Source organism: Brachyistius frenatus, unplaced genomic scaffold (genome assembly GCF_029030835.1).
Source record: "Brachyistius frenatus isolate BFR_SWC_R1_liver_20210118 unplaced genomic scaffold, ASM2903083v1 Contig_225, whole genome shotgun sequence".
NCBI lineage: Eukaryota > Metazoa > Chordata > Actinopteri > Embiotocidae > Brachyistius > Brachyistius frenatus.
Window position 1 is genome coordinate 442,501 of NW_027210824.1, and position 14,311 is coordinate 456,811.

The 14,311-nt window shown below is 40.0% G+C and overlaps 1 protein-coding gene across 1 annotated transcript in view; it reads right to left on the reverse strand.

The window, feature by feature from the left end:
* LOC138633526 (A-type potassium channel modulatory protein KCNIP1-like) overlaps positions 1–11,611 on the reverse strand; it is a 42,753-nt gene extending 31,142 nt beyond the window's left edge. Inside the window, exons 1-2 of the mRNA XM_069719799.1 lie at positions 11,441–11,611; positions 10,866–11,183 (exon numbers count right to left, since the gene is read on the reverse strand). Of these exons, the coding sequence (XP_069575900.1) occupies positions 10,866–10,953 (88 nt within the window). The 5' untranslated portion in view covers positions 10,954–11,183; positions 11,441–11,611. The remainder of the gene's footprint in view (positions 1–10,865; positions 11,184–11,440) is intronic.
* Positions 11,612–14,311: the final 2,700 nt, after the last annotated feature.

Sequence of the window (14,311 nt, forward strand, 5' to 3'; positions counted from 1 at the left end):
GGTCAATCTCTACTTTAAAGCCTATACAGATGAAAGGCCTGAAATACTTAATATACTTTTCTAAATCAATCTCATGGTTCGATTTTTTTTTTTTTTTTTTTTTTTAAACTAGAAAACAAAACAAAAAAATCTGTTAAAGAGATAATATGGAAGTTTTCCCCACTAAAATGTCCAGAAACCACTAGACCAACCGCATCTTACATGTTTTATTGAACTCTGTATTTATATATGGGAGCCTACTGCTGCCACACCAGAAAAATAAAAACAGTTCAGTATCGCTTTATAATGTGAACATGTTATTGTTATGACAAGATATATTTTACACTATAGCCAGATATTTTCACATACAAACAACATATTTTTTACATTTTTACAACATACAAACTGAACACATTACAATGAGAAACTTTTCTTGTTATAACAATAATATAACTTAGATTGTTATGATGTGAAAGCCATGATGATTGAGACGTTGAACAGCACTGATAAACAGGAATATGACTCATTTACATGAGTTTACTGTTATATGATATTGTGATAAGTATATGTAGCCTTCACTAATAAGGATTTTAAAAATGCATGAGGCTGAACAGAAGGAAGAAAGAGTCTGACACTCTGGAGGTAACGTCATCTCTTCTTGATCAACCGGAGGGACATGTCACCTCTGCCTGAGATCAACTTGTCACGTTTTAACTTAAAATGTTCACATTATATCAAGATAAATAGAATACTGTTTTAACAAGGTCAATTTATTGTAATCTGATTTTTCTTTTTCTGGCGTGGCAGCAATACTCGAATGAACTTATATTATCCCAAATGTTTCCAACAATTATCAACCCAAGAAAAATCTGTAACTTTAGTCAGGCTAATGGACCACTATTGACAGGTTGGACCAGTCAATAGCACCATATCCACTTTACACTCCCTACTTGCTGTTAGGTCCGGTGAAGCACTTTACCCCCAGGCAAGATCCCTAACCCTCGAGCAGCATAACAACCAATGGTAGGTCTATACGGGCCCAGAAAAGGCATTTAGTCATTCAACATTACGTCGCAATCAGAAGAAACAAAATTTTGCCACAAGTGGGTCGGCTGGGCTACTCGGCTTCAACTTTTCTTAACCCATCCAACCACCCTGATCTGTTTGTGTCACCCATAATTCCCACAAAGGAAAAAGGGCTTCCACCCTCAAATGTAAAATAATTTTGTTCTGAAGCCACTTTTTCAAACAATTGATGCTATTATTGTTTGAAATATTATTTTTGCGTTCAGCTGCTGATATTTTGTCACATAGCAACTAAATTATCGGCTGTATAATTTTTTAGGAATTGAATTCATAATGAACACACAAAGTAATTGAGGCGTTAACCTCTCTGTGGTTCAAGCAAGGAAATTAAAACAGCCCTGTAGACTTGGAGTGCAATAACACTAACAGCAACAGGTTCATCACATTAGGCTGAGCACCAATCTCTTCCAAAACATTAAGCCTGACATCGTCCGTGCTGCTGCTCATTCCTGTCCAGGGTGCTGTGGACCATTCTGAGTGCCAGCCAACCTCTTTCCCCTCATTTATTAACCATTACACAACAGACCTTTTACAGGATTGAGATGGCAGCCCGGATGAATGAATGGAGGGGAAAGGGGTAAAAGAAAACATTAAGTTAGACTCGAGAGTTTAAAGGTAGAGAGCATTTGACAGCAGACAGAGAAGGTGTTGACAAGCAAAGACGGTGGTGAACAGGCAGTGAATAATAAATTGGCAGGTCAGTCGCTGTCTGGTCTTATTAGACGAAGGCTGGATGGAAACTCTCGTGGTGACCGCACAAAGGAGAGGAGAGGAGACGACGAGAGCAGAGAAGAATGGAGGGAAGGAAAGAGAGCGCAAGTGAATGAAATGAGATAGTAAGTGAGCAGAGACCTCAGAGTACGAAGAGAGGAGTGAAAACTGCACGTAGCCACTAACAGGCTGGGTGACGCCTGAGTCATCGGAACAAACAGATTGATTTACTGAGGTGAGGAGCGAAGGAGACGACCTCAACGATCTTGTCAGACATGGGAATGAGGTGGAATACCACTGAGATCAGCCAATTCCTGCTGCAAAGAGTCAATGACACGTCGCTTTCCCTCTGACAAAGCCAAACACGTGTCAGAAGCTCCAACACAGACTACAAACCGAGCTGTGCAACCAGGCTCGACTTCAATCGATGTGCACCAGGTGAGCAAACACTGCCAGAGTCATTTTGCCTCTAGAGTCTATCGGTTGCCTCAAGTACGTCACAGCATCGACGCTTAAAGGATCATTTCACCCAAATTTAAAAAAAAAAACAATTAAAAAAAATTACTTTATTATTATTTTAAATATTTTATATGTCCATCTCTAACGTTTCTGCTACAAAACAGGAGAATGGAAGTGAAAAGAATTTCACTTGGATTAATGTTATAATTCAAATTAAACATATTCAGCTGAACTATTTCTTTGGTATACAGCTGAAATGATTAGCTGATTCATTAGTTAGTCAATCAAAGAAAATATTTTAAAACAGTTTTGATATTCACTCACTTAACCCATGTATTGTGCTGAAGGCAGAAATAAATCATTAGTTTCAGCTCAGAAAATGCAAGTATGACCATGAAAATGTACCTAAAATATTAAAAGTAAAAGTTTTGAATGATATGAGTGTCAAGTGAGTATTAAGTATTTAGTGTTGAAGTTGGATCATTTGAGGCTATTTTTCAACAATTCTGTATAGGGCTGCAACTAATGATAATTTTTTCATAAACAATCTGCTGATTATTTTCTCAATGAGTTAATTGATTGTTTGATTGTAGTTATAAGTGTCATCACACATATTCGATCCCCAAAGATAAACTATCACATATACTTGTTTTATGAAATCAATCGTCCAAACCTCCAAATTATTAACATTCAATTAAAACTACTAAAATTATTGAAAGGAAAGGCAACAAAGGCAGAATTATAAAATCTTAGTATGTTGTAGGTTAAAGGATATGATTATCAAAACAGTTTGTTTTAATGTTTTTTCAATCAATTAATAAATATATCAACGAACTGTCTTTCTACTTGTATATACACAAGATTAATAACAAAGCATCATATTTTATAAGTAGTTCAAATGTTTTGTACTCAAATATCTTAATTTATCTGTTTATTTTCTAATAAAGCTAAAATGCAGTGGGGTAAGAAGGGCAATATTTCCCCTCTAAAGTGCAGTGGAGTAAAATAAAAGATGCAAGTAAAGTACAAACTCAAAATTGAACTTAAGAAAGTTCATAATTAAGTGCACTCAGTTATATTCCACAAATGCTACATGGTAAACAAGTGGAATATGTAGCAGCTAAGGAGGCGGATATTTCCCTTTGGTGTCGACCAAAAACCCAGTTAAAAGAGAGTGAAATATTGGATTTACACTGGGCAGAAACATGACTCCTCATGTCTGACCGTGTCTGATCTCACAGGTCCCACTGAAAAGCCCAAGAAAGCTGCTGTGCTACACTTTAACAGAGGTGGGCGTAGCCTATTATGGGTGTCTGTGGCAACATTCCCGGGAAAAATAACAAGCGGCGCACATTCAGTGATGCGGTTTTTCTCACCCAATAGTGGTTGCTCTGCATAGCCATAACATTTGAATGCACCACCTACAAATAGGTTGGTAGTCCATAACTTTCCATTACATACCCATAATGGTTACTGCTAAGGGTAAGATGTGTACTGTGTGCCATACAGTTTGTGATTTAAGAAGGTCCTGTGGGCACTCATATGTACTGTAAGTTTAAGTAGCTTACATAAGTATGCGGTTGGAGACATAGGATACACCAGACTATCCTCTGTATAAGGAAGGGAGATAACGCAACAATATTTATAGCGACAATGGCCATTTATAAAATTAAACGATTAACTTTGGTGACAAGGAACACAAATCATCTTGTTAGTTACTTCTGCTCATTACAATTCTTCTATTTTATGAACAACTTGCTAGTATTTCATGTGAACCTGTAGACAAACTAGGAACATGACTTGTAAAATGAGTGTAATTAACTACAAAGCACAATCAAGTCAACATTTAAAGGTGTTGTGGTGGTACTTGAGCTATTACAGGCATATAATTATAATCATTATTGGCATACTAACCACCACACAAAGTCTATGTATGACATGTTTTTAGCTGGATGAAACACTAAGTTTTAATAAAGATTAGGACCAGGTGGGTTTATGTACCTGTAAATCTAACTTCTAACTTGAGCTTAACATTTAAACATACTCGGGTGCAGGCAGAAATTTAATGAGAATATATGTCAAAAATGGAACCAAAGCTCTGTGTGTAGAGACACAGAGTGAGGAAAATCAGCATTTTCAAAAAAGAATTTGCGGTCTGCGCTAAAACAAGAGTCAAAATAAGATGCCTGGTTACTTTTCTGTCTGACAGACTGACAGCGTTAACAGTATTGTACTATCTAAAAGAGCAAGGGCCTGTCTTGGTGAATCTGTGCAATCTTGAGTTTCTCTCCATGACAACAGTCTTCTCTCCTCAAGGCCACGGCTGCTGTTTTTCTGTCCCACACTGAATCACTAAGAGATTTACCGCTGCACGCCGCCCACTAACTTTATGTCGGCTGTCAAGATGTGAAAAACAGCACTTTGCGGCCACAATCTAACCCCCTCTCCAGTAGACACACAGATGACACATTTCACAGAGCTCTTTAAACTCCGGTTAGCTGGAGGTGGACTCGCACAGGACATAAAACAGTGAGAAACACACCAACACAAATCTGTTTATCCATTCATTCTTCATATTGGTTGAAATGTTTACCGTCTCATTTGCCATAAATGTTTTACAGACAGCATCACCTTGCCTGTGGGTGCCAATGTACGCGAAGCCCTGTCACCCACCACAAGCTACTATTCCTGGACACAGATAGTTTGCACATGACCCACACTGGAGTGTTTCCTTCTGTAAAAGTGCAAATGAAAATGCAGCTAAACTGAGTCTCATTTCTTTGCCTTGTCAGCACCCGAGTGGCTTGTGTGAACTGAATACAAACACCTCTATTGACTCACCCGCTCTCTCCCTTCTCCTCCTACCTCAGCAGTTAAAAGTGATGGAAGTGTTAATTATATTCAGCTTGGGGATTGATTACAGTCTTCGGGGGAGAATGGCGTCTCCTCCTCGGAGAGCCTTTTCCATATGAATTATGATTCATTACATTTTGTATCCCTGTGTCCACCGTAGCATGTAAAAGGTGATATGACCGCGCTATTGAAGCTACGCAGCACCCACAGTTGCAGAGCGCGCACACTGGGAAAATAACACGCACTTCCACTATCAAAGCACGTGTCCACAAACATGTGCAAAGACTGTAACCGTGTACACACACTCGACCGTGCTCTCGTTTTTCTTTCTTTTCTGCTCTGTTCCCATTTTGTCATCTATCCTACTTTCCAACCGTGTCTTCTCTGAATATAAACATCCAGCCAAGTCCCCCCCCCCCCCCCCACCCCCTCTTGACTCAAAGCAGAGGAGGAACTGAAGCAAATATTTGATGGAAACAAAGGACCTGCTGAATATTTCATTCAGCGCTTATGAGGAACACCACAGATCTGAGTGATGCCAGCGAACCCTCAGTTGGAAAATCCACCACGCTGTCCGTCATTCATCAAGCATCAGACGACGAGCTGCTTCATCTGCGAGCTCTTTGAAACACTGAATATTTAAAGCGTCATTTGGTTCGCGTCGGCTGTAATCTGCTCTGACAATATGGGAATGTGTGGTTACAGGGATCCTGAGAAAAAAAAAAAAAGGGGAAAAAAAGGGAAGAGTGGCCTGACGCCCTCTGTTGTGCAGAATGGGAAACATAAATCAGAAGAAAAGATTCAAATAGATCAGCACGACTCGCGCAAAATAAGGTCATGCATAAATCTTTAGAAGACAATTGCAGTTGTAAATGACCGGATGATGTGAGCCATTTCCAGTGGAGACTGCACAATTTAGGACAGCACTTTAAATTGTCATCAGAGGATGACAGCTTGCTTTTTCCTCTGTTTTGGAAATGAGTTGTTCCAGTTGAGGCTGAAAACGGAAAGCAAGGAGGAGAAGGATAAGTAACATTGGATGTTCCTCCTATTCCCAACAGAAGCATGCTTTGGAGGCTGACAGGAATTAGAATCACAGGAGTTTTCTCTGAAAGTTTTTTTTTTTCTCTTCTTTGCAAAAAAAAAAAAAAAAGCATCCAAAGGCAAATGTAGAAAATTTTGAGTATATCTACAAAAATCAGGATTCATTTTTTTGAGTCACTTTTGCTTCATTGAAAAAAAGGACAAACGATGGTCATGAGCTGTACTCAAACTAATGTGAGATGCAAGTAGCAGCAGGAGTCCTTACTCTGGCTGTAGAATAGAAAGGATGGTTCAGCAGGGTTTCTTTCCGTGTTTTTTTCTTGGAGATTTTCAGCCAACCAATCTTTTGTTTACTGGTGGCTGCCATCAGGTGCCATCACACGTGCCCAGACCACCGCAGAGCGCACATTCCTACACCCAGGCAGGTCGGTTTTGTATGCCAGCGGGACGCACCAGAGGGCAGGCTGGGTGGAAAGGATAAGTGAAATCATGCAGGCTGCTTACAGCCTGGTACTGTTTGACATGATATTTACAGGGTTTTCAGAGATGACAGGAAGCTGAAGGGAGGTTTAGGGCAAAGGCAGCGCAGAAAGTGACAGACAGTTACAGATGAACCACAATGAAAACCAAAGTGATGAAAGGGCTTTGGTCTGATCAGCCTGCAGCTAAAAGAAGAGAGCAGAGTTTAGAGAGGCCTTGAACCTCCAGCCTGTGATTTATGTGAAGTAGACAAATTCACCTGGCATGATTGTTTTTAAAGTTTATTTACTGAGTCTTTTGGCTTTAATAATTCATAAATATTTGACAGTGACAGGAAACATGAAGGATAATAGGTTCTGGCTACAATAAGGCAACAAATGATGGAAGCAGACTGAGCCTGGTGAAGTTGTTTCAGGAGTTTTAACATGGAAACTTACCTTACCTTTTTTTTTTTTTCCTAGAGACTAACCTAAACTTACCCAAACCTTAAACCTTAAATTTAATGATTTGTTTTTATAAGGATTTGATTTTTATTCCCAAAACCGATGCGAGTCTCGGCAGCGTGACTGTAAAATGATTTATGTCCCCACAACATAAGTAGTGTACACACACAGAAATTACAGTTTCCTCTCAAAACATTTAATGAGCAGTACCTTACTTTAAAGTACTTTTGGATACTTTCAATGATTTAATTTGTCTTCAACCTCATATATTATTTATGTCCTTTAAGATCTATCAAGTCTGACTTTGAGATTTTATCTTAAAGCATAATTTAGTTTGTAAGAAACTGACTCGGTTTTCTGAGCAGCTCCAGCCTGATTTAGGCTGAAAATGTTATCGTAAAACAGAGAATTTTTAAGTTAGTGTGGTCTTTGCTGGACTGCGTATCATGGAATTCCTACTGAGATGTAAAGAACAGATTCATATTTTGTTTACTTTCACATCTATGTCTCGGTTTTCTATGTTTTTCTCTAACAGAATAAAAAACACCACATTTGTGCTATCAATTTCAAAGAGGAAAAAGAATCTTTGAATTTGTAGTGAAATTCACTGCCACTGATTTGTTGATGCTTGATGACAACCAATCATACGTTTTTAGCATAGGGATTTTTTTTTTCCAGTTAACTTGTTTTTTTCTCAGAGCTACCAGCAGAGGTCACTGCTGCTCTGAGCGTCTTCACAGAGCCAAATTCTTTGAGAATACCTGCATATTTCCCTTCAGTCCACTGAGTACAGAAACCCTCCGTGTTTTCGCATTCATGCTGCTACTGATAGAAAAGATTCTGTTGCTACAGAGAGAATGGGCAAAACTTTTCCACCGCCAAAATGTATTGCCGTGGCTCTCAAACTTTCCTAAAATGCTGACAGTTAAAGGTCATCTGAAAATACATCTGTAATTTACAGTGGAGGGTTGAAAATGCCGCCAGGCCTCTTGGTTACAGAAAGTACTGACCCTACTTACCCCCCCCCCCTCCCTCCCCCCAATGTCATCATCTCACTGAGGAACATGATTTAGTGGCTGTGCAGTGAGTGGACGCACAGATAGCTGCACGGATGGATGATTAGATCAATATCTTAAAATTGCCAGGCATTGATAAATTGTCCTTGCTTAAAATTGATTACGCATGAATTCTGAAGGAAAAGTTGATTTCTAATATTGCAAGTAAGTGTATTGTGTTTTGCTCTTTAAAAGCAGCAGTTGTTTTCTTGCAGTGCTGGTTGTATTTCAAAGGAGATGGGGAGGATGAAGAAAAGGTTAAAGGGAATGCCCCACTTGTGAGAAGTACAGGAGTCTTCCTCAGTCTGAGCGTGGAGTTTTGATGTGATGTTTATCAGACAGGAACATTTTTTTATTGAGACACACTGTATCATGGGAAGTGTTGGATTCAGGATTTTGAGGGCACGACTATCTGCTAAAAGTCGGGCTAAAAATCTCTCTCAGGAGTCCACCGACTTTGGAAGTGCAATGCTAAATCACGCTTTTAAATGTGCATCGTTCAAGCCCCTCCCCGCTTTTATAGACACATTAGATATGAAACAGTTTTGTCGTCTGACCTTTATCAGTCATCTGGAAAACTGATTTCCAGAAAAACTAAATTTTAGAATATTCAACACCATTAGGCACCATTCATGAACGCAGAAGAAACTACATTAGATTAGACTTGTTCTAATTACAGCAAATGGCTTCATAACTGCAGTTTACAACTATCCAGTTTCTGATGCAGTAGGTAAAGTGATCTGTAATAGACCACAGCACTCAGTGAAACCTCATGCAAAAAGAAAATTTCTGCAAAAAGAGGCTCATCAATACATGTTCACTTTTAACAGCAGGACTAAATATAATCAGAGTTTCCACCACTGGTGTTCATCAATTGTAAAAAGGTGCAGGGCAACTTCTCCTCATATCCAATTAAAACAATATCCCACCCTGACCAGGAATGGGTTATAAACACAATCCATAAAACTATAAAATTGTAATGGCTCTTTAAGGAGCTGGTGTGTGTGTGTGTGTGTGTGTGTGTGTGTGTGTGTGTGTGTGTGTGTGTGTGTGTGTGTGTGTGTGTGTGTGTGTGTGTGTGCGCGAGTGTGCGTGTGCGCGAGTGTGCGTGTGCGCGTGCGTGTGTTTCTTTGGTTTTTATGACCTCTGTCTAATCAGATGTAGTTCTTGCTCCCACTGGAGGTCTAAAAAAGACCAGATGTAGACCTGCGTGTACATGTGTGCATGCCATGTGCATGTGCATACGTGCATATGTGTGTGTGTGTGTGTGTGTGTGTGTGTGTGTGTGTGCGTGTGCGTGTGCGTGTGTGTGTGTTAGCATCTGATATTTTGCGGTACTGCATCTCTTGGTCATGCAGCTTATTGGCCTGTTGTCTGTGTAGGTGTTTGAATGGCTGTGTGTTCGTGCTGTGTGTATTTTATTTACATACATTTGTATGCGTGTATGTTCTTGGATGCTTTTCAGTCAGTACGTATATTATTACTTTTTTTTATTTTTTTATGTGTGATCGAGAGACTACGCTCGTGTTTACTGCTACTTTATTCCTTTGACTACGTCCGAGTTGATCTTGTAAAGAGTTATTTGTTACGCAACTAAACCTCAGCAGCAGCTCCTACGTGACGTTGTGAGTGTGTTAGACCTTGAGGGCAATTCTACGCCGAATGCTTGAGCCATCCGCAAACATGTTTGTGAGAGTGTGTGTGCATGTAACTATGTCTTTGTGCATCTACTGTATGCGTGTAACTAACTTCTCTGATGTTTCCTATCCCTCCAGACAAAATTTCAGTTGGATGAAAAGAGCATTGTACTGTAAGTGTGTGTATGTTTGAGCGTGCCTGTGTGCATATGTGTGTGTGTGTGTGTGTGTGTGTGTGTGTGTGTGTGTGTGTGTGTGTGTGTGTGTGTGTGTGTGTGTGTGTGTGTGTGTGTGTGTGTGTGTGTGTGTGTGTGTGTGTGTGTGTGTGTGTGTGTGTGTGTGTGCCTCCAGGCAGCTGCCATGCTGCATATGGTTTCTGAAAGATGGCTTTGTGTGTATTTCCCTTTACTGCTTCTACAGTAAAATCACCAGAATAAAATTTCAAATGTACCACTGCACACACAGAAAAGGCAGCAACATACAGGCACCACAACACGTATGTGTATATTCACACAAATACAACAACAACTAATGAATCACAATAGTAAAACCCTCCCTCTTCCTCTCAGCCTCATGTGTGTACAGCTCCTCTACCCCGCTGCCACACATTTTATTACTCACATTCATCACGAGAACATACTCACTTACACACACACACACTCACACACACTTACACACACACACACACACACACACACACACACACACACACACACACACACACACACACACACACACACACACACACACACACACACACAGCTCTATATCAACTTTGTCTTTCCTCCCTGTTAGCTGCTTACTACCTTCGTCTCCGTCTCCTTCACTTCTCCCCCCGGAGAACATACGAACAGAACGAGGTCAACTGCAGACAAGAGCAGAGTCAGAGGAAAAGAAACAAAAGAGTTGTACGCACTTGAAGATGAAAGATGAAGTGGACTACTTAAATGTTGATTTGTAGCCTGCCTGCAACGCTATTATTGTTCAAGACACACAGAAACATCCACTTGGGACAACTTCCTGCGCTTGCAGCTTAAGACACATAAACACACACTTTCTTGCACTTGCCCAAAAACCAATACCGAATGAATCAAGCTCGTATTGAAGCGCCTACATACCTTTGATGAGATTCCCGGTGACCAGCCTGTGCAGGGACAAGACAAACTTGACAAGTCCCTGCTTGCAGCGCTTGGCACACCCCGCCATCCTGGCAGTGACCCGGGACACAGCGGGCTGAGAGGGGCCAGAGCAGGACAGGGGTTTCCAGGTCCAAGTCAGCACCACCACCAGCAGGAGCAGCAGCTGTAGCACTTCTCTCGCATTAAAGTGGCAATCAGTACAACTGCTCCTGGTGCAGTGTGTGAATCCAACATCAGTGAGAGAAGAAGCAGAGGGGAGCACGCTCTTCTTCCTGTGTCGCCTTTCGTCCTGCCAAGCTGGAGGGGGAAAAAAACAGAAACGGTGATGTCCCTCTGTTTTCCCTGCTTTCCCTCTCCCACTCCTCTCACACCTTCTCTATCCCACCTCTGAATGTGTCCAAATTAGTGACTGCTCAAGAGTGAGATGTGCGTGCAGAGAAAGTGATGATGAGAGAGATAGAGAGACAGAAAGAGAGAGAGAGCGAGAAGGCATGTTAAAGAAATAAATTCAGTGTCCATGTAAGGTAGTGACAGCTTGTTAGAGGTGCTCTTACGATCCAAGTTTCCAAGAAACTTCCTCTAAATCTGCAGTCAGCCTGCGGGCTTGCAGTAATGAAGCAATCTCATGAACTCTTCTTGTTTTCCTCTCCTCTTATTCTTCTTCCTCCTTTCTTCCCCACCATGCTTATGAAATGCACCCCTCCTTTTAAGTGGGGAAGCAGTAATCCACTTTCAGCACCAGTGACAATGGACAGCTCCCCACAATGCAGAGCAAACACGCCGAGCTCGTTCCGTTTCTCTCCGGAGGCAAACACACACACACACTTACGCACGCATACTGTACACGCTCCTCCTTCAACCCCTCCCACAACCCGTCCAACACAACAAGACCAACTGCTGGTGTTCATCAGTTGATGAAATGAGTTGCTGGTCTTATTATTAAGAGTTATTATTAACTCTGCACATCTTCCGCCGCAAACTAAAAACGCACCTCTTCCGACTTCACCTCGAACAGCAGAACTTTAGTAGCACTTAAAATGGCACTCACTGATAGCACTTTGTAGTTCGGCTTTCTTGAAGAAATTGTATTTTCTTGATTCCTGTTGTTCTGGGTTTTGTACCCTCATGGTTGGGAATGCACTTATTGTAAGTCGCTTTGGATAAAAGCGTCAGCTAAATGAAATGTAATTGTGACTGTTTCTCTGCAAACGTCAAATGTAAATGTGATCGTCATCAATAGAAAAATGCCTTGTCTGTATGTCTTTACACAACGGTCCAATAAGAATACTGGTTTTGCTAAAAGACTTGACAAAAGTAATAAAGTGATGATAATAGTAATGATGATCTTTGTTTTCTTCTGGTGACATCCGTTTTCCTTTTTCTCTATTTTCTTTCATGATTATGTTTTATTTTATTTTTGGACATTCACTCATGATTTTGTAGCTATTTAAGCTGTGTGTTTGTTTTTTATTTGAGTATTATATGTCACTATTTTGTCACTGAACAACTAAAATAAAGATAATAATTTTTTTATGCAAATATTTTTTTTTTTCTTCAAAAGAATTGAAGATAGACCAAGGTGGTACAAAACAGGGAACTGGGATATGATTCTTGCATAGGTAAAATAAATGACTGATATCATTTAATGAATTGTGATAACCAGTAATTAATGCAATAAATAGATTTTAATTGATTATAAAACAGTAATACCACAATGTAAAAAATAATGTGACAAGAAAAGGACTGAATTCAGATCTAGTAAAAGTTTACATGTCTTTAAATTATTAAAAAAAAAAAAAAAAAGGATGTAATGAAATGTGCTTGAAGTTTAAAAAATAAAATTACAACATTTCACAAAATGGCACTGCAGAATATTATTTATCCAGTTTTAGATAGAGTATATAATGGTAGCGTAAATGTAATCCTAAACAGTGAGTTTTGTCGGATTAGATGTTTTGTATGTACAATCTCTACTAAGTAACAAGTAAAGCTGAGGTTTATCTAGTCAATTAAAATGTACAATATTTTCTTTTTAAATGAAGTGGTGGCTCAGAATTATACTGGATAATACTTGAATGAATGTGCCGAGTTGCCTCCCACTACTACAAGTATGTATATATATATATATATATATATATATATATATATATATATATATCTTCTCAAGACCCTTTACTTTATTGATTCCTTTGACACCAATCTGAACTCATCAAGATACCCCGAGTCAGACAGTGAGCCTGCCAATCAATCGATCCAGTTGTATTTGACTACTCTTGTTGTGAATAACACGCTTTTTACCTTTTAGGACCCTGATTCACCCTGACCAGGCTCTACATCGTGCTATCATTGTCACCTGAAACTGGCACATATCTCAAGAGAGATGACAAGACTAAAAGAGTGAGGAGAAGATGGGAAGAAAAAAAGAAGAGGAGCAGATGAGATAGAATTAAGGAGAAAGAGGATGCTGGAAGATAATCTTATAATGTCTTTCTGGGCTATATTTAGTCCTGAATCATGTATGGCGAATAGACCAATGGCTAGAATGCAAAATACTGTAAAAACAGCAATAAGTGAAATAAAGAAATAGATGAAAGCAGACACTATGTGGGGGGGGGGGACAACCCATGGAACAATAAAAATGCAAATGAAAGGCATAAAAACAGAAGAAATAGAAATAGAGAGAATTGATGGAGGAGAAGGCAGCTGGGGAGTTAGAGGAGGGTAGTGTGAGCTGGAGGTGGGATGTAAAACTCAATGTCCCGTACGATCTCAGGGTTATTTGCTATCAAACTGAACAATTCTGCAGGGACTGGGATCAATACTACTCCATGGGCTCTAAATATTATGCTTCACACTTACCTGTAACAGTGCAAGATGGGATGACCAAACTAAACTGGGAGCAGAGAGAAGGAAAGAAGAGGAGAGGCAGAGGAAATAATAGTTGAGGGGAGAAGAAGAAGAAGAAGGGGGAGGATTGTTTTCTCAGGCACCACCACTGTTTTGGCTATTAAACACTAAGGAGATTACTGTGTGGGGGAATTTGCATAAACATGCTTCTCTATTACCGCCCCCATTGTTCATGATTAATGAGATTAGGGTTGCCTTTGCGCACAGATTCAAGGATGTAATAGCAGCTAATTGCTTGTCTCTTCCTAAATTAGAAGTTGCGTTGTTTGATGTTTGTTTCCACATGCATTTGCTCAGAGTGATGAAGCTCTCGTTTCTCTGCCTGGTTGGAGAGAGAGAGCGTACCTGATGGTGGAAGATAAAGATGTGGAGCAAATTGAAAGGGAACTAGAGTGTCGGAGAGGAAAAACAAAACTGGCTGGGAGAGATAGAGTTTCATGATGCACAACAGCAATAAAGCACCTCGAAATGAACCGAAAATGGGGCAAAGCTGCAAGGGAAAGACAAGAGGAGAGTAA